The sequence below is a fragment of the Sinohyriopsis cumingii genome, chromosome 4, assembly GCF_028554795.1.
Source record: "Sinohyriopsis cumingii isolate HCF-2022 chromosome 4, ASM2855479v2, whole genome shotgun sequence".
NCBI lineage: Eukaryota > Metazoa > Mollusca > Bivalvia > Unionida > Unionidae > Sinohyriopsis > Sinohyriopsis cumingii.
The window spans coordinates 64,168,516-64,190,526 of NC_142964.1; the positions used below are offsets into that span (position 1 = coordinate 64,168,516).

Here is a 22,011-nt window from a genome sequence, read left to right on the forward strand (position 1 = left end):
TAAATTCAGCTTCATTGATTTATAGATTTTCCAGGAGCTGGAAACTTGCACTAGAGTGCCACCAATATTGCAGGTGAATTTATGGGTCATAGCAGAAGGTTAAATATAATGAAGATGTGAGGCATTTAATTTGAGGTGAAACTCTTGGTCATGTATCTTGGGCATTGGAAGGATTGTTTGGGAACCATATTAATTTGTAGTGGTCATTATTATGACAGAATGTATTGGTGCCCATAGTGATAGTGCCCAAGGGTAACTTTCTGTATTGACAACCATTGGAGTATATCAGTTCAGTGATTGATTCATTATGTTCTCAAATACTGGTATTCTTTTTTTTTTTTATCAGCTTTGCTAACCATAGATTGGACGAGCTTTTAGGATGGTCTGTTGACTATTGTTTTGTTAGTGCAAATTTGATAGTCCTACTTCTCATAAACAACTTGGAAGATTGCCATGAAACTTTACACACATTCATGCCAAAGTCTACTTGGTCTTGAATGAAACATGCTACTCTGACAGTCAATATGGCCACCATAGCAACCATCTGTTTATGACTGCTACTCCTGAAGAGATGACAAGATTAACATGGGTTATCACTAAATTATTTCTTATAGTTGGTCTTGAAGGAAAATGGTGGCAGTCTTGCATCTGGTATAGCCACCACTGTAGCCATCTTGAAAATCTGTTGATGCTACTCCTAAATGGAAAGGCAGTCTGATGTTGGAGTTTTTCCCCCAAAACTATGTTTTTCACATGTACGCTACTACTGTTTGTATGAATCCTGTATTATTCATCCTTAAAGCCTTGTGTATATCTTATTGTAGCAGTAGATCAGTTGTCTAGTTTTAATATTATTTGTTGTCTAAAGACACTTTATTTCGTAAAAAGTGTGCATTGCATAATTATGTACAAATGTTGTAGAATGCCTTGTGGAAGATCGGTCAGTTGACCAAATTAGTTTCTTTAAATAGTCATTATTAATATTATTATATTTAATTTGTCCTTAATAAAAATTTGACCTCAAATATGCCTGCCATAATAAATGACGATATAGAAACCCATCACTAATTCACTTGAATAGACCATCATATCAGCAAAAATGTTTTCACCACAAATCTTCTAATGATGTCTAGTTTGTCCTATGTTAAACTTGTGCTGATCTTGTATCCAATATGGCTGCCAAGACTGTACTTAAGACAGTTGACAATACTTGGAGCCGCAGTGATTAGTGTGCCAGACTCGTAATTGAAAGGGTGTATGCTTGAATTCTTTTGGATGAACCTGGGTCAGCTAGTCTGGTGTGCCTTTGGCAAGGTTCTTTTCTCCAGTTGCATTAAACAACATACCTGGTTGTTGGGGTTGCTGAGCCTTAACACACCAAACCAAACCATTTATTACTAGATATGTTTCTTATTTGTTGGTTATGGGGTCATTTTGGTCATTGATTTCATTTTAAAAGCTTTTTTGGGGTAGAAACACGATGATTCATTCTTTCTATCTCTATGGAGTCTGTTGTGGATCCAAACACATTATTGAACCTATACATTAGGATTCTCTTTCTTCAGGTAGATCTGTATGACTATTTATGTATTGATCACTCTCTCCAAAAAGTAATGACAGAGTCACTCCAAAAAAAAATGTCTGCAGGGCAGTGTACTGGCAACAAAGAAAATGAGGTTCACAGATTGCTAATCGGCTCATTGAATATCCTACCATGTCAAAATTTAATGGACAGTTTCCAATACTGGGTTCATTCATTCATATATATATATATATATATATATATATATATATATATATATATATGGGTGAATTAACAGTGGTTCATTGTTAAGTAAGCCAAACTCACGGTTGGTCATTTGCAGGTTCAGGTCTTGCACAGAACTGCCTGGATCAGGTGATGTGCATTTCTGGGCAAGGCACTTTACACCCATTAGTACAGAACTGGATAGTCTTTATTGGGATAATATGCCATTAAATACCTATCAGTCATTCGATTGATTTATCTTGATAGATAGAATTACAAAGTGTAGGAGAAACTTTATACTCCTGGAGGAGTACTTCATCTATTTTAAGGTGCCTGTGAATTTGAATTTATGTTCATTGATTTTAATCATCGTGGCTGTATTCTTTCATTGATTAATCTGTTGTCACCTGTTTAGTAGTATCTGCATTACACTCCACTTGAAGACAGTTTCTCTGTGTCAGCTACAGTTAGAAATGGCAACTTAATAGAGGGCAGAATGTACACTTGAACTTTCTGAGGTAGAAGCCTTTTTAAAAAAAAATAAAAACAGAGATCTGTACATGCATAAAACAACTTGTGACAGTTTCACATCAGCAGCAACATGGTGAAGCTCAGGTGCTGGCAGAGTCTGATTGGCTGTTGCTAGGCAGCCATGTCAACAAATGTGCATATAATATGCTGCTGGCAGGCTGATGTCCATAGTTTAATATTTAAACAGCTATTGACATGTGTGTAAGAGATGGTATCACTAGAAGAGCTGGTTTGAATAGCACCACCAGTCATTCTTTAGTGTCACTTTGATCTGAGAGATGGTTAATGTGTGATCACCTTTTAAAAGAAATAAGCAATAGGAAGAGGACATGAAATATGAAGTGGTGGTGATGGTTTTCAGATACCAATAGCCTGAGCTTGTTCTTCTCTTTGTATATACTTTCATGTACAGACAGTTTGAAAGGTAATGTATTGTTGTTTTTTTTTTGTAATATATCCTGATGTGAAGGTAATGTAGGATTTTATGAAGAAGACAAGTTATGACATGCTTTCATATCCATGTGGTGTAAATTCATTGATCAAGTTAGAGAGTATTGAAACAACTGAAAGCTTTGCTGTAATAGGGAAATTATATTCTAGCACTTTGTTATAAACAGCAAAGAGCCTGATCTGCCATAACATAATGTGCCAGCAGATCAGGGTCTGTCTTGTTGGTTCAGGTGATTACTTCTAACAAACTGCACAAACCCAGATCTGCCAGCACGTTGTGTGATGGCATATCTGGGTCTGTGCAGTTGACTTGACTTATAAGGAAGTATATACAGCAAGTCGTAAGAAAAGATGGAGAAATTTTATTAGAATAATTTGATTTTACTCTCATTGCTTGTTTTGAAAGACTTCATTTTGCGTGCAAATCAGCTTACAGCTTGGTCATAGTCGATATAAGAAAAGAAAATGATGTGTCACAAAAAATCTATAAACTTCAAAAATAAAGCCTGGTCTTAATAGGTATAATTATCAATATTGAGGATTGATACAGCTTGACTCCAGGATCAATCAGAAATTAATAATTTCTGTGCGTGCAGTACAAAACAGGCAAAAAGCTCATAAATCCTGTAGAGTTGTCAGATGAAAAGGGATTTTATTAGTCTCTTTACTTTAAGGCCTCACAGTAATGTACAAGGTAGAAAGTTACTTTATACTGGGTTTCAATATATATAGTACATTAATCCCTTACTATAATGATGTGTTGTATATGAAGTTGCCTTATACAAGGGTACATTGGCCCTTTTTATATCCAGTAAAATCTACTGTTATAAAAATTCTCCCTTTGATTTACTTGGATTGCTTTCATTTTTGTTACATCCCCATTGATCAGGAACCCTCATTTTTTCACGTTTTTTTTATATAAAAAAAATACATTTATTGCTCTTCATTAATAAGCCATTTTCATTATGCTTTTTTATTATATAACTGTTTTTGTTGCACTATATAGCCTTACAGAGCTGGATCTCAGTACAATCCACAATCAACCAACCAACTTTACTTTTGCATCCAGGCTGATGACATTTCCACATATGACTTTCAAACTAAATTATATCTGGTATGGTAAACTCCCACTTCTACCTACATGTAGCCATTACACAAAATAGAAGTATTTGCAAAGGAAGCAAGTTCGTCACATGATCAATTGGTTGTAGTCTGGTACACTTTCTGATGTATCTTGTAATCTACTGGAGAGAGGACATAATGGCTAAAGTGCCATTTTCACTTTTTGTCGACCAGATATCGTGCTTTTCGGCAGTTTGTTTAGGTCATCCTGATAGTTGGTGCTAATATTGAAGATGACTAAACCTATCAGAGGAATATGCAGCGATAAGCGTAATCAGATTATTTATCACTAAGTACTTTAATAGCACGTTGGACAAATGTCCGTGTTTAATTTAGAAATCTGTAATCAAGAGAGTTCCATCTTTAAACCCTTAAATCTTTTTCTGCTCATGAGCACAGCTGCCAAGTGTCCCGTTTTTTCCGTATTTTAAAAATTCTGTGCAATTTTCAGTTTAGAACGAGCACTCGGTTCCATTCTGATCCATTCTGATATAAATGCATCACATGTATATAGGAATAAAGTTCTACAATATGATTGGTTCATTTGAAATCAAGGCTAAAATGCCTGTATTTATCCGCCATATTGGATTTTGCAAACAGTTACCACTGTTGCTGTATCTCGTTTTTGTAATATTCAACTTCTAATCTTGTTGAATAGGAAAGCAGAATATTCAGAACTTTCTCCAGAAAAGACAAGAAAGCAGAACTGGAAGGACAATTTTGCTGTATTGTTCAGATTTGTGAAACCATCTAGTCAAGGAGAAAACTCTACATTTTGCAAATTGTGTAACGTGATTTCGCTATTGGGCGCCTATGAAATAAAGACCACGAAAAAGCTAATAATTAGCTTGCTGCTATATCATACACAATTCAGCCTGAACTTAAGACGTATATAGATATGTCTGCGTCGGTTCGAGTCTCGGGTTCGGCCAATGCGGGTATGTGAGAAAGCTTGCCAGTAGCTTCTCATGGGTCGGTGGTTCTTTCTGGGGTTTTCCTGGGTTCTTCCTCCACCATTAATACTGGCCGCCATGAATAGCCAATCGTGTGCTGAAAAATGGCGTTAAACCCCACAACAACAACAACGTATATAGATAACAGAGAGAACCTTGATGTAATTTGATCAAAATTCAGTTTATTCAATTTCTTTTGGAAATTAGCCTTCCTCTTTCAGTTACTACTGTTGCTGGCGATTTATTTCGCACACGTTTTCCAGACAGTAAAATCGCAAAGTATTACTCATACTGCTAGAAAGAAAACAGTTCAATAAGAAAATCACACAGAATTGAGATCATCAATGAAAGTTGACATGTTCAAATTGATAATGATTGGAAAAAACAAGGTGTGGAAGAGGCTACTCTAAAAAGTCTGTCTGAGTCTCTTGCACCTTCTGAATGGGCACCCAAATGGAATATGGTACAACACATGCATCTTTGACATTAAATAATTATGTGAAGCACTGTCCTACTTTACTGATGGTTGTATATGGTGTAAATAGTTACGTATGCATTAAAATTTTGAAAATCAGTATTGTTCCTGAAAATCAGTATTTTTGTCACAAGAAGTCAGTATTTTTTTATTCGGGGGTTGGCAGCTATGCATGAGGGGTAATTTGACATTTTCTGCAATAATATACTGGATGCTGGTTGCACTAGTGGAGTGACCGTCCTAGAGGGCAACCAAATTTTGTACTGAAACGGAAAATTTAACTGGGCCTTCACCTGTTGGCATTTACTGGGTCTCCTCAAAACCCACAGGTGATATTTATATAGTTGGTTCTACAATCTAGTGGAATGTATTACATAACACCATGTTTAAATTTAACAAATTTCTTTGTTGCCTGAAGGACTAGTACTGTAGATTGATTAATCTTCACTAGTCATTTCCACAAAATGCTGACTGGTGACAGCTAAAACTTAACTAACCATTGGACTATTTAATAACAAAAACTATTAATTTAACAGGAAATTAACCAGCCTCTGGCTAGAATGTTCTTGATAAATTTCAGCCCCATAACATGTGGTTTCCCGTCTTGACAGGTTTGACATTTTTTATATCCAGTTTCAAAAAATTTCAGAAAATAATAGTTCAAGTTCAGTCAGACGCTTCAAAATTTTTACAAGTCAAGATGAATCAGATTTTTAAAAAAAAAAAAAAAAAAAGAACGTATGTGCAGATGATCGTGATATTTTAATTTTTATCGTGGATGGGGTCAGTGGGAGGCACTTTTCACCAGAACTAATGAAAATTGTATTCATCAAACAATATTCTCAAAGACCTCTCCATTTGCTATGCCCATGATATTTAATGAAAAATACATTGGCTTCTTCCTGGTTGTCTTGCCCTTTGTGTGTTGCAATATTACCTCCATAATGCACACCTTGCTGTAATTGGATCCAATAGTTTTGTAGCTGGAACAGATGTGACATGTATTTAGCTGTTACCATTTTTTTATAAACAGTGGGTAAAGTTTATATCCAGCCTTTGGTAATGATTACAATAACACTGTTCAGTCATGGGGGCAGGGGAAGCGGGTTAGTTCTGTGGGCACGTCATGTGCAACTAACCTCTGTATTTTCAGCCATTTACCTCCACAAAATATGTGAATCAGAAATGATTTTTCTCCGTCTTAAAAGCAGAATTCCACTTTTCTCCTGACTCTGATTTTTCTTAATCTTTCTCTTTTTTTATCATCTATGATCTGGTTTTTAAAAACACAGTCTGTTCAGTCCCATTCCACAACTACCCTTGTAACACGTTTGTTCCATATATTAGTTAGCTCATGACTCAAAGACTGTTCTGATTGGTCAAAAGTTTAAATTCATCCAGTGAATCTTTGTGGAATGGAAAAAGCGTGATTACAACAACAACAAAAATGGTGTCCCGAGTTGTTGGGAGAGACCATGACACGAGAAGTTTAGATAAAGGTTTTAAAAATGTATGGAAATGCGAATGGCTGGAGCAAAAAAAAAAAAAGAAATTTAGTTAGTCAGTTTATAAGAGAACTGAATGTTAGAGGAGTAGCATTTTGTGACCTTTCTATGGTTATCATGGTTGGAAGAGTTTGGAATGGCACCTTCAAAAAAGCTGCATATGGAAAACTTAAAGCTCAGAAGGCATCTGGAAAAAGTGCAATTAATTACTATAAGAAAGATTTCTTGCATGTGAGAACAGATGTAGCTCTCTGTCAAAAAGGAAGGCTAGAGAAATCTTTGCCAAAGCTGCAAAAAAAAAGGCTTGACTGGCATATCAACAGGTTGTGTCCATTGGAGATAAGGACACATGAATGTATGGGATTATTTGTGTATAGTTGATGTACTTGGATGTTTATTTTATAGATTTGTTATGAAAAGAGAGAAGTATCACATATTTGCAAAAATTATTGTGACTTAATTACTCTGTGAACACCGACATGTACATGAAATAAGTTAAGCACCAAAAGTATTGGAGAACAAATTCATGTGGCAGTTTGTTAGTTTTTCAGATGATGATTTTGTTGTATATTATAATCATAAGTTGCACCAGGAGCCATTTTTTATGATTGTAAAATGCATTTTTGGTCTTTGGAACCCTTGAATCGGGTGCACTGCTCATGGGGGGGGGGGGGGCACACCCCCCCCCCCATTTCAAATTTTCAGCTTTTTTATGGAATCCTAAAATCATATCTGGTGAATTTTCATGCATTTACACTTTCAAGGTTTTGTGAAAAATTTCATTTTTTTTTTGCATGTGATTGTGTTTCTTATGCATGGAGCAATGCCATGTCATTAGTAGCATCAGAGACCTTTCTGTTCTTGCAGAAGAGAGATAACAAATGCAGATGAAACATTTAGCAGTGAAACAAAAATGTCTAAATATATTGTAAAAAAATCTTTGAATGTGATTCAACATCGTCATTTTTTCATATCTTTTGTTGATTATGATGACTTTGTGCAATCATCTCTCTTCTGAAATAAACTCGTATTTGATTAAATATTCTTGATAAGTTGATGTTTAATATTTGTCTGATACTGTCATGCATTATAGAATTGATGGAGAATTTGGTGAGATGATTACAATGTATAATGCGCTCTACAGTATGATTTTAATTACACTGCAGGAATGAAACGTGAGAGGGAGGATGACGCTTATGATGATGATGACAACGATCAGCCTAAAAGGAGAAGGGATGATGGCAAACGTGTTGAACTTCGCATTCTTTTACAGAGCAAGGTCAGTAATAATGGATTATTGATGTAAGTATTGGAGTTCATCAATGTTGTTGTGTCAGAAAAATTGGGGTTTCTTTTTGGTCATCCTTGAGGATAAAGAAAATTGGCTGAGTCCATGATGTACAATAATGGACACTGTCCAGTGTTCATGTTACACTATTTGCCCATAATCGTGCTTTGTTGTAGCAAAATTAGGATACAACACCCTTGCAATGTTGCTCCTGAAAGTTTAGAGTAATTTCACCATTTTATTGAAGTAATTGCAAGTTTTAGTGCCAAAATAAGTGTTTGATTTAATAATTTGGCAACATATCTTGTTTTCTAGGAAAAAAGGTCTTGATACTGTATTCATTATATGAATAAAGATGTTTAAAGTTACTATTTGTAAATGTTCATTCCATTTGTCTCAGTAGTCAATCACAGCACTTTGGTCTTGGCTGATTTTTTTAAATAGAGATGTCAGCTCTTTAGAAAGCTGATAATTGTTAATCTGATTGCTATTGAACCGACCGCTCTGGTGGCCTAGTGGTTAGAGTGTCTGCCTTGGATGCAGAAGGTTGTGAGTTCAATCCCCGGCTGAGTCATACCTAAAACTTGCAAAAATGGTACTAACAGCTGCCTCGTTTGGCACTCATCATTAAGAGGTTAGTGTCAGGATAATGTCACTGAGTGGGACATCATGCTACATGTCTGCAGCATGATGCCTCAGTGCTAGACATCACTATAAAATGCCACACTGCAGATATTGTAGCAATATGACTGAAAAATTGTTAAAGCTACATTAAAATCCAAATCACACACACTATTGAACCATCATCATTAAGTATTGTTTGTCTTCAGTGCAGCCTGTGTACAATCATTGCTAAGTCTGGGATAAACAACAGATGTTAGGTTAGTCAACCAGCATGCACAATCAAGATCCAAACACATACAATGGTCCAAAAAATGGTTTCTCACTAGAATGTATAAATCCATTAATTTGCCTAATTTAGCCATCAGTGTCAATTCTTGCAGCTTAAGAATGTTTAAATTACTGTGTTCTACTTTAGGAAAACATAATAAAATGAAGTTGCCATTCCTTGTTTACAGATATTTTTAGTCAAGTCGGTTGACCATTGAATCAAATTGATCATACCCACCCCTACCCAACGTGACTCATTTGGTATATTAAGTCAGTTGACCATTGAATCAAATTGGTCATCCCCTACCTTATGTGGCTTATTTGTTACCAAGTATTTCTTTTATGGTTGAAATGAAGTGTGTACATTAATAGAATTTCTGTGAATGTAACTGAAATTTCTAGTTTGAATTGGATACAGGTATTGCTTAATGTCTTTGTTAGGTACACATGCATACATACTAAACTATAAGTTATCCTTCCTTGCATTATTGTTGGATGGGGGGGGTCATTAAATTTAGACACGTGTTCTATGCCAAACTACTGAAATGGATGCTTCTTTGTGTATATTTTTGAATTATTATGGATTAGCACTTAGGTGTGCAATGACGTGGGATAGTGAGAACATATATCGATACTTCAGTTCTTCATGCTATACATTTATGTATCAATTCATGGGTATCTGCTTAAAATCAGATATTAAATATGCAGTTACTGTGTTTTCACTTTCTTATTTAATATGCACTGATTTAAGATGGTAGCTGGGATGTAGGAACCGAAGTTTATTACCCATCCTCCGGTGGACTGGAGGCTCTGCACCTTGTTATTGATGACGTTAAATGGCTGAGCACACACTGCACATGATAATAATAATAACCCCCATCCACCCACCTGCATCCCTTTTTGTTTTTTTCGACCCATGGATTTGTTATACATTATGTAATATGATGAGACTTTTTGTTGAAATTGACTTCTTAAAGTAGGTTTGATGAACAATGCATGAAGGATAAGCAAATATTGCAAGGATGATGGTTAATGTCTTCATATTACAGTGAAACCCATCTCTTGCATGCTTCGTTACAGCATGAATTTGGATATAATGACATGGTTGTACAAATTTTACAGTAATTTCAAATTTATACAAGTGCAGTATCTGTTTTCTGCTTTTGTTTTTGTTTTATACAATTTCATTTTATTTTCTTGCAGAATGCTGGTGCCATAATTGGAAAGGGAGGCAATAACATCAAACGTCTCAGAACTGAGGCAAGTATTGTCATGCTCATGCTTATGTAACATCAATGCCATAATCATCAGTTAAATATGTCACACAACATTTCTTTTGCAATAAGTGTAAATCTAAAGTACCAAACAAAAATGAATACAATGTCCCCGAGTATTTCTTTTTTTCCTTCTTTCCATATAGAAGAGCAGTATAACCAGCAATAGAAGTTGTACATTTCATTGGTCTCTGAAATGGATAAATTATCCCATTCATTCTTGCCATTGTAGTACCATAAGTGCCCATTTTTTTACTTAAAAAGAGAAATCACAATATATCCTTGCCTATCCCCATTATTTTGTTGAAGGCTAGCAGTTGTCCGATTTGCCGAAGATATTAATGAGTTCATTTAATTTGTGCTCTGTTGTTAATAGCTCATCATGAAAATATTGACAATATAATGGCCTTCTCATTAGCTGCTGGCAGCTGCCTCAGAAACATTCGACAATGTAGTAGTCTACGTTTGACAACACTTTTTGTTGCATTGATTTTGCCTTGTGTTTTTTAATTTTGATCCAGCTACTTAAGAAGGTAATGTGAAGGCTGATGTATTAATTTTTGTCTTTCACTGGCTTTGCTATGATGAAACTCCGTATGACTCTGAATGCCATTGTTATGTCCATATTGTTTGTCCTTCATTCTCCATAGACCTTTCCAGCCTATATTATAAAGACCATTCAGCAGTTTATCTCCATTACAGATTGTCATTTTAAGTAATCTTTTTGCTGCCATTTAAATGACCATGTCCCAGGTTCTTGAATATTAGTATATTAAATGCTATCAATGATTTAATTATCTTTGATTTTTCCCTCATTGTCCTTTTAGGTCCAGATGTGTGTTGAAAGCAGTTCCAATATATATGTTTATATAATAATAATAATTATTATTATAATAATAATAATACTTCAACTCTTGTTTGTAGAAACAATTATGCAGCTGTTTGTATTTTATCCATGCCCATTAATTCCAATCTTGTCTTCTAGACGCAATGTTCAATTATTTTGTTATCTCCATTATTTTCCGTGCCCCACAATTCCTCGCCCTTCTTAAAACACCAATGGCCTTGACCCTGAATGTCCTTCACCCTGGAACGACCCTGACCCATGAATGTCTGGTCCCAATGGTCCATGATGCAGTACAAAGCAAGTGTAACAGTTCCCGATAGCGACGGCCCAGAACGGTATGATTTCACTCCCTACTGTGTAACTACACTCGAGTGTGCTGTTATCTATATGCATAGCTAGTTTTCTTTTCAATTTACATTCATAAACATGCCTTCATGGCAAAAAGAAAAGATGAGATGTAAGATTCTCGTCTTGTTAGTTTTGAAAGTCCTAATGATGGCTAGTACAATCCATGGTCCAAGTCCCAAAAGGAAATCTTGAAAGAGGGTTGAAGGGGGGAATCAGTTGAACAGTAATCTTTCTCTATTTCTTCCTAGCTGTAGATTTTATTATTTTATGATTCCATAACTTGTAAAGTTTCATTATTATATATATATATATATATATATATATATATATATATATATATATATATATATATATATATATATATATATATATATGATACAGCCAATAAAGACACCAATTACAATTTTAAAGACTGTTCTTTTCAACCTGAGATCTGATCATTGAAGTTTTAGCATTATATTTGAAGTTCAGATGTTGGCTCTTTGTAAAGTAATATTCCAGTCCTTTTTCATTTTTGCACACAGAAATTCATGTAGTTTCGTTTTTACTTGTTCATGTAAACAAATTACAATTATTATATTTAAAACTTTGATTACATTTTATCTTATTTTATGTTGCATTATATATAGTGTATGAATTTTACATTAAAAGATCAGAAAGTTAAAGAAAAATTTCGAGTAAAGTATATACATGTATAATTGAGTCTGTATTTTGTCAGTACTTGTAATTTCCAGAAGCTGCTTGATGAAGAATTTGTTAAAGTTAAGAAATTAGTTCACTAATCTTTGTTCACTTTTATTTTTGTGTTAAATTGTTTTCTAATCTTTTCTCACTAAATTTTCAGAATTTTGACAGTTTGTGCAGATCTTGGAACAGCATTGGATTGCTTATTGGACATCATCCCAACTCTGGAAGATGTAAGTTTGATTACTCTTTTTGGTTCTCTGTTTAATATTAAAAAACAAAAATGGCCTTCTCTGTGTCCTAAATTGTAATCTCTCAGCAAAATAAATTTTAAACAAAATGGCCTGCCAATTGTAAAACTTGGTTGTATAAATTTCTTCCCCTTGTTTGCTTTCTGTTTCATAAGAGGTGGGCACATTTTCAAATCCATCCATTCCTCAACTGGAATTTTTCTTGTTTGAAATTATTATTCGTGAAGTTGATATGAATTTCAAGTCTTGGGAGAAATTTTCCGTCTGTAATCAATATGGAACCCTGCCCAATCCACAAATTTAAATTCCAAAAATATTACTTTGACAGTCACAGAAAATGATCCTCTTGACAAAAAAATTGAGCTTTCATTGCGTGCCTTTGTAGTACAAGAACATGAAGGACAAGGATTTTGACTGTGAGATTCGGCTTTTGGTACACCAAAGCCAAGCAGGATGCATTATTGGTCGTGCTGGATTCAAGATCAAGGAACTGCGAGAGGTAAGAAGCTGTGCATGTTACAGTAGAATCTGTTATGTGTGATGGTCACTGAAAATAAGTATTTGAAATAAATTTTTCATTTGACAAGATATGTTCTTTCTCACAAATTATTTCCTTGCCAACAAATTGGAAAGGGGCATGGGGTTTTTTTGTGTTTGTTGCTCCCATGATATCCCAGAGCCTATTTGACTTGTACTTCCAAAAATTGGTATGTTGATGCATCTCTGGAAAAGGCATCTAAACCATGCAAAAACTAGGTGATTTTGGCCAAAATATTCATCTTATTTCAGCTATTCATTCAGTACAACCAACATGTCTTGGATCCTGAATCACCAACATTCACGCTTGACATCTTTTTCATTGGTCTGTTTCATTTTCAGTATTTTGGACCCTGTATCTCCTATTGATGAACATAGAAATTAATGCAGCCATAGAAAAGAAATGTCAGGGTATTTAATTTTTACACCCAAGTTACATTAAAAAATTTCAGGAATCCATTTGTTACACGATATAATGTACAGTATTTTACCTACATTCATGAAAATAAGTATAAGGCTGCATCTTAATGATTTAACTCCATCAAACAAACACCAGACCCATGTAATGATATATTCATACTTGAATGACAAGTTTTATGTTTGAGTATCTGTTCATGACATTCTCTGTGTCTTAGAACCTATTTCACCTCAATGATAAATTGTTGATGCGTATCAAGATAAGTGTGGCATATAAAAACTAGTATTATGACCTAATATCATGGTTGGGTGACACATTTTTTTAAAAGATGTCTTTTAAACCATCTAAAACCAAAATTTTGTATACACTGATAAAACTTGGCATGTGGTTGCATCTCAAAGAAAATTTACCTTATCCAGACTGGTCGGTGTGACAGATTTGTATGCTTGAGCAACTTGCATAGTTTCAGATATGCGTTTGTTAGAGCATCAATATTTTGGACATTATTTTAACAACAGTCTGTATATAAAGCAACTCAGCTGTCCCCTAAGTTGGTCACTGTGTTCTCATTTTCAGGTTTGAGCAATTCTGATATTGATCTTGATACCAGTCCGTATCATCTGGTATTCCAGTATTCCAAACGTGCTCTTGTTTGTTAAAAGAATTTACTTACAAAACTAATGAGTATTGTAAGTTTCAAGATGTAATTGTATTTGCCTACATTAGTAAAACTATGTTTACCTGGTTTGATTGGTCCTTTTTTTCCCACAAAAAGGTCTTGCTGACCTCATCATATCCATTTTTTAAATACAGAAAACCGGCACCCAGATAAAAGTGTACTCCCAGTGCTGCCCCAATTCCACAGAGCGTATTGTTGCTATCCAGGGCAAGCCAGAACCTGTCGTCAACTGCATTGATACCATCTTCGACCTGCTAGAAACGGTACATATTCTGGTTTTATTTTGTTGATTGTTGAAGGATGACTTGGAAGTATGCAATACCAACAGTCCTTGCGATTGTGTGGTTGTGTGTTGTGTTATGCTAAGCCTCGTATGGTGTTTTAAGATAATGAAATTAGGATTTTAAATATAATTCATGGTGGTGGCTGGTAGTAAACAAAACAGTGGTCATTTTACAATATTGGCACCGGACATGACATTGGAGCTGCCAACCCTCTCAATTTAGGTGCAAGACCGGTGATTGTTAATGTACACTCTTACTTTCCTGCTTGGAGTACAACTTTCCCCAGTTTTCCATCATTGTGGAAAAATCACCATGGTACAATAGTAAAATGGCTATCCACTTCCATGTCTCCTTGTAGTGTCTGCGTCCATTTAAACTGCGATTGAAGTGGATACTCTGCTGCATCCAGTATACTGGTACATTGTTCAACATTGATCATGTTGTTATATATATAAAAATACCAGCTAAATGGCAAAAAGATACGAGTCAGTTTAGAAAAAGGGGTATACACAGTAGTTCCTGTGCATAATGGAATCATGGAAAGGCATTTCTAATGTATTTTGGAGTATGTGCTGGGGCGATTTTGTGATTTCATTGGAAGAGTGACATAGTGAAACACAATGGATGCAAAGAAATGTATAGAAAATGTACCTTGCTTATATGTGCTTGTTTATCTTGTCCTAATAAAATTCATTGTCATTAATTTGTTCACAAGTAATATTTTGATAAATTTTAAGGACGTAAGAGAAAAAATATCATGACTTTTATTTTTGAAAGTGGGAGATCTGTTGATTTCTCATTTTGGAAAGTTGTCAGTTCTTAGATGTGGAGGCTGTTAGTTTGCACATCTGCTTGTACCAGCAAGGACCGAAGAAGTTGTTAAAAAGCTTAATTGTACCAGTACAAATGTTGATCAACCAATATATAGGTTATCATTCGCATAAAGTAGGAAAAATTATGTTGTAAACTGTACCATACAGATAGGAAAGGAAGATAGTTTTTGACCTTTACATGAGCTGCATTGATAATAGACAGTGTCACAAGTCAACACCATAAGCATATTATAATTTCATTCCAGTATCATCACTGTCAGTTGGCAACTTAATCCACACAATTAACAACTTCTGTTCATTGTTCATTTACAAAGTAAATAGTTATGGTGTTCATGTGAACCATGTAACAGTTGAATCTGATCCTTTTGGCCCTATAATTATTTTTCACAGAAATTTAATATCTTGATGATTTATTCACTGTCAAGTCAGTTAGGCTGTGTGACCAACCATATCGGACTTCTTAACTGCTAAATCTGTTGGTTCATTGTATACATCTGTGTTGCCTGAATCGTCAGAATCAGATGAGTTATCAGAATCAGTCTTGTCTATGTATCCGTATCAAAGCCTATATCTGACTTGTTGAAGCCTTCATAGCCCTAATTCTAATGATCCAGATTTGAGTAGGTGCTGAATGAAATCCATGGCCTCCATTTCGGATAAAGAATCTGAGCCAATTACTTTAAATAAGTTTTATGGCAGTCTTAAATAGCAACCATGTGATCTGATGTATTAGTCATTTACCTCAGTGTCTATAGTTTTCTAATGGGATAAGTCCTACATCACGGCTGCGGTTGGTAAAGTATTGGGCTTATAGCCAAAAATTTGCAGTCTCAATAACCACCAGACCATCCTGTGTCAGCTACTATGGTATTTATGTGAAAGTCACTTAGCTCCTATTTCCTAGTTATAATGTAGAAAACTGTCCAAAAGCTAATCCATTCTACCAACCATCCCATTTCAGTAGTGACTTTAATGTAACATTATTGTGTGCTGTCTTCACCCTGATATGCTATGATTTCATGTCTTGCCTACAACCTGGTATTAACATTGTGACCTTAAAGATTCTTCCTTCAAGTTTGATATCTTCTATAGTATTTATTCTGTTCTGCAGAAAAACTGATGTAATATTACCATGTACCTAACTTCAGTACCTAATATGCCATATTGCCTACAGTCCTTATGTATCTAACATCAGAGTTACTGTATTCAACTGGAATATTGATATAATATTACTAAGTACCCCAATATGCCTTGGTTTTTTTGTTTGTTTTGTCTCTAATTTCTTACCTGTGTAAGTAGTCTAGTTGAACCAGACCTGCCTTGCAAGATGAGGAGCAAACAACGGTCTGTAAGAACAAAATGAGTTGTCATGAGAACAGGACACTTCCAAAATTTGGACGAGTGATCTGATTGGTTGATGAGGTAGCATGATAATGATGCGATTAAATCTATCACGTAAACAGTGACAGTTTCATTGGCACCTTCCTTCATTATCATCTGTTAGTAAAAAGATGTTGAAATATATCCTTTTAAGCCTACGATAGAATTTTGGCAGAAATTGTCATAGAAGATATGTCTAGATAAGATTTTAGATAGTGAGAAATGTCTTTAAATATTTACATGTGTCTGTGTGTGTGTGTGTGTGTGTGTGTGTGTGTATATATATATATATATATATATATATATACATATATATATATATATATATATATATATATATATATATATATATATATATATATATATATATATATATTTATTTACACCTGTAACCATTTATTTGAGGAACGTTGTTTATTTTCAGGCACCACCCAAAGGTCCCAATGTTCCATATGAACCACACAATTATGATGAGTATTTTGCTGCAGAGTATGGTGGTTTCACAAGGGCAGATGGGGGCCGTGGAGGAAAGGCACCAAGAGGATTGCCACCAGGAAGAGAAGGAGGTGGATTTGGGGGTGGTTCCCAAATGGGATCTGGGCGAATGGGATCTTCTAGAGGAGGGTATGTGATATCACTTGTTGTTTTAACAGAGTTAAGTTTATTTCACTTGCTTTCAGTGTTTGTTATTGATTCCTTTTTGGGAGGTATAACAGGTATCATTATATTTCATGAACGTAAAGTATTGTGTAAATATAGCAGCAAAAATGAGTTCTAAATTTAGATGTATACCTCAAGAGATCGGTATATAACCGAAATTTTGTTGGTCTGTAATTCACAAGAATTCCATTTATTTTTCTTGTCTTTCCTGAAAAAAACATTGGCATTATGCAAGAATCACTTTTCCTACAGCATTATTTTTTTCCCCCTTTTTATATACCTCAGTTTCACTGACAGTGGTGTATATATTTACACAATTTTCATGCACTAAGGAGGGTGCTGCATATTACAGGCAGAATGAGATCAAAGCGACTTAATTCCACACTGATCTGTTGACAGCTTGTCCATTTAGCTTGGTTTCTCTGACATTGGTGCATGAACATTCATGAGCGAAAATGGGTACATTTACCTTCAGGAATACTTCTCATCACCGGTAGGGTAATTCAGGGACCTATTTTCTCGCTGTAATGATTTTCAAAGTTTGTGAATTTGTCTTGGTGAAGCAGGAGAGATGACGTATTTGTGTAATTCTTCTTATGATGATCTAACCATGGGGGAAAAGATTCATTTTAATTTCTTGTATAAAAATGTTGATGCTTTTCCTAAGTGTTTCATTCTGTATGAAGAGATATCAAGACTCGAATGTAATTTTTCCAAAAAAAATGTGGGTAGCCTTGCTGTTCAAGTCACACAGGAGAGTAAATTCAAGCATTTGGAGAATTTCATATACAATTGTTCATAACATGATGTAGAAAGGTAGTCATCAGTGGCTAACTTACTACCAGAATCCTGCCCAAACCATGCAGGGTTGGCTAATGTTGTCTCGGCAAGGCACTTGAATCCAGTTACCTTGGCACATTATGACCATGGACATACTGATTTGCCATTCAGCACTAGATGAACAAGCAAGCCAAGAAAATAAACAAGTGAATTCACTGTTGGATATGTCCTTATGTATTCATTTATAAGACCAGCATCCACTGCCATTAAAAAAATTTGATCAGACAGACCTTCTTGGATCATATTGTAGTAGAGCAGGCAAGATGCAATTTTTTTCTTTTCTTCTAACTATCTCACTTGTTGTTGCAGAGGAGGGCGATCAGGTGGTATGGGCCGCATGGGCGGTATGGGTGACATGGGAATGGGTTCAGATGATATGGGCTTTGGTGGTAGATCTGGCATGTCTGCTCCCCGAACTCGTGGAGGAATGTCCGGCAGTGGTGGATTGATGGGTGGCATGAGAAGTGGAGGTGGAAGTGGGTTGGGTGGAGGCATGGGTGGAGATCGTAATTTAGGAGGAGGTGGAATGTCCAGAGGAATGCAGGGAGGAGGTGGCGGCCGTGGAGGAATGAGGTAAGATGAAGAATGATTCCTATATGAAAAATTAAATTGTTTTCATACAAATTCTTATGCTAAGTAATAAATTTAACAATTGGTGTGGAATTTGTGGATTCCGACTGCAAACTGCACAGATCCAGATCTGCCATCACATAATGTGCCAACAGATCTGGGCCTAACCAGTTTGTTAGGAGTGAGCAGTAGAGCAAACAGCATAGACCCTGATCTGAAGGAACATTTGTTTTTGCAGTTTTGTCTCTACTTATAAGTGAGTATATACGGTTTTAAAAGAAATAATCTGTTATTTGAAAACTAGGTTATGTCTCATTGAAAATTAACAAAGTGTCCTAGTTTATAAGTAGTTAATGAAAGGTATTTGCAGAAATCATGTGATAAAGATAGATTTCAATCTTAATTGGCAATATGTTAAATTCTTCTAGATTTTGAACCCTGCATTTAAGGGCTGTTCCATTTAAACATGCATGGTACCCAGGGAAGGTAGTTTTTTAAAAATATATATTGTGGTACTTGTATTTCACGGAGTTCAAATTATAATGATAAGAAATTTCTACATTGCTTCTATGGGTAAGTAACCCACTTTTAAAGTGCCTTCCCTGGGTCCCATGTATGTTTTAATGGAACGGCCCTGATGTACATTTAATTTAAATGAGTTGTCCACATCATTTTAATAGCATAATATGTTGGCAACATCATTTTAATGGCATATGTGGTCAGCATCATTTTATTAGCATAGGACATTAGTGCAGTGCTTAAGAAATACCAGCATTTTTGTTACTTGACTCATTTTTTTATATTTTTATCTGCAGAAGTACCATGAGTAGTGGAGGTGGTGGTTTTGGTGGTCGTGGTGGAGGTAAGTTGGAAAGTCCCTTTGAAATACAACTTGTTTTTATTTTATGGTAAACATTTTCTTGGTTTGCAGAAAAAGACATTTCTGGCACTTAGTAAATTCATAAATGTGGAAAGGTACCTTTTTTGATACCACAAAAGTTATTCTTTGAACTCTTTAAACTCCTTTTACTGCAGCCACAAATTAATTTAATAAAAAAAAGAGGGAATTCACAATAAATTCAATAAATATGCAATTAAAATATCAGATGGTATTGTATTCTCTGTGAGCATCCTTGTTTACCTTGACCTAATTGTTCATTCTTAATTTTTGTGGAGCCTTTCTTTAAATGTAATTTTTGTCTTGTCTTGGGTTAACAGTAGAGAGTACAGGTTGTGTATTTTTCAGTGAACTTAATGTCAGCATCATTTTTTAAAGTTTTTAAAAGTATTGTAGCTTGTATGTTGGTTTCTGCATTCAGTTGTAACTGTAGTACAGTTTTTGTATGCCTGAAATTAATGTCTTGAATGTGTAAGCATGTAGTAGTAATGTTATTGTGAAGCGAAGTTGTATCATTACAAAGATGAATGCACTATCATGATTGTACTGTTTAAGATCGATAAAGTTTGGCATTCAATTCAACATCCATTTTTTTCCACTTGACCATTGCCGACTGTAGATAGTAGCTATATTATATTTAAATAAACATACATTGATTGAAATGTGCCAGTTCTAAGGATACAGTTTGATTGTGTTAAGTATGCCACTCTGTATTATTGCCCTGTATTACATTGTTGCAAAGTGATTGACTTTGCACCAATCTGTATTTTTTTGTCGATGTTGCACTGAATCTGAGAATACAGTGCTGTGGCAAGACGTAATGACATTAACATATCATGGCAACATTATAACATTAAGTGAAGACCAAGCTTTGTGAGGAATCTGGTTTTTCTTCTTAAATTAATAGCATTTTTTTTCTTCATTTTATTCTTTTGCAGATAGTTTTGGTGGTGGCATGGACTTCATGGATGACAATATGGTATGTTTTACATTGCATAGATGAAGATAAATGTGGACTCTTTACTTATTTGATGCAGCTTGTTCTGTCAAAAGTGTTGGATTAAACTGAGTGTCATGTAAATAAAAGACTGAATTACATAAGTAACTGTTTCCTGATTAGCATCTTAAAATCATTATACTGTTTTCACCTACATGTAATGTGCACCTAAATGCAGACAACAGAGATCTGGATATCCTGTAACGTAATGTGCTTGCAGATCAGGGTCTTTTGCTTTTTTTCAAGCCAGCCTTGGTGGAAACTCGATGAAGTGATCATTTGGCATGCGTATACATCTGAGGTGAATACAACACAACGAGGTCATTGTTGAAGTTTCCTTTAATTGAGCTGAAAGTTTAATGTCAGTTAAGATGTTACTGTTAATGTTGTTTAGCTTATGCTTTCCACTATGGTAGAATCCTCAGTGCTTGATGAACCAGACTCCATGTGATAAGCCCATAACACTGATTTCTGAGTCTCTCCATCTTTTGTTATAGGGAGGGGAGGGAGGGAACATACTCAATCCCAAGATATTAAATGGTACACTCTGTCTAACCATCCACCACACCCCCACCCCAGTCAGATATGGAGGGACAGCACCTTCCCAAAGAGAGATAGGGATAGAGTGCCTGCCACTGAATTAAAGGAGGAGCAGCATCTGTCCTGATGAAGAGAGTACATCTTCTGGGAAACATACAGCTGCTCTCAAAAAGGTCTTTTGCCCCAAAGCTAGGGTCAAGTGCATGGCCCACAGCACACATCACTTGCCTAAGCATAAAAAAGACTTAGCCCCAGAGGGGACAGATTGTGCTCCACCTCACCCCACTCCTAGATGATGCAATGTACTGGGCAACTGTCACATGATACAGAACACTGGTCAATGGTCTTTTAACCCCTTCAAGAGAGGGAACTTAGTCCTCATTCTGCATTACCATGGATGGCCTCTGTATGGTCCTTTAGCACTATAAGCGTTGAGGGACAGAAACTACCACCTGTTGCTCAGGAGGGATCATCTCAGAAGGAGAATCAGACCCTATTCCCCTAGGAAGTCTAGGGGAACGAGAAACATTTTGATTGAGAGGCATTCCAGTCCCTCCCTGTGTGTATTCATGGGACTTCACAGTTTACCTACTACCGGGACTTCTCCAAAGGAGATTATTGTTCTGGTTCGAATAGTCCTGCAGCCTCCCATCATTTTGAATATGTGTTATCCCTGTTAGAATATTCTCATGAATTTGCCAGTGATCAGAAGGTATGGTTCATCTACCTTCGTAGGATCTCCTAACCCTTCCCACCAGGCTGGTACAAGAGGTTAAGTCCTTCAACAAGGTGGTGAATGAGGGGTATTGTCGTTTTCTTCTCCATCACTATTAGATATCCTGCTCTGATATCCTTCATTAGTAAGGGTCCTAGGAAAGAATGTGGATGCACTGTTGTGCATGCAACTATAATGTGGGCTCAGACTAGGTTGGTGCAGGTGTAAATAATGTTGACAGGTCAGTATTGCAGAAGTCAGTTTGGTTCACCAACAAAGAACAACAACAATAAA

At 35.6% G+C, this 22,011-nt stretch overlaps 1 protein-coding gene across 3 annotated transcripts in view; it reads left to right on the top strand.

Moving 5' to 3' along the window:
• Positions 1-22,011, top strand: part of LOC149801333 (heterogeneous nuclear ribonucleoprotein K-like) — a 56,245-nt gene that overhangs the window by 21,421 nt on the left and 12,813 nt on the right. For all 3 annotated transcript variants that reach the window (XM_089955382.1, XM_089955384.1, XM_089955383.1), the window contains 10 exons: positions 7,950-8,062; positions 10,166-10,222; positions 11,375-11,418; positions 12,276-12,348; positions 12,752-12,865; positions 14,135-14,263; positions 16,922-17,121; positions 18,307-18,570; positions 19,383-19,429; positions 20,404-20,444. In XM_089955382.1, the coding sequence (XP_089811508.1) occupies positions 7,950-8,062; positions 10,166-10,222; positions 11,375-11,418; positions 12,276-12,348; positions 12,752-12,865; positions 14,135-14,263; positions 16,922-17,121; positions 18,307-18,570; positions 19,383-19,429; positions 20,404-20,444 (1,082 nt within the window). The remainder of the gene's footprint in view (positions 1-7,949; positions 8,063-10,165; positions 10,223-11,374; positions 11,419-12,275; positions 12,349-12,751; positions 12,866-14,134; positions 14,264-16,921; positions 17,122-18,306; positions 18,571-19,382; positions 19,430-20,403; positions 20,445-22,011) is intronic.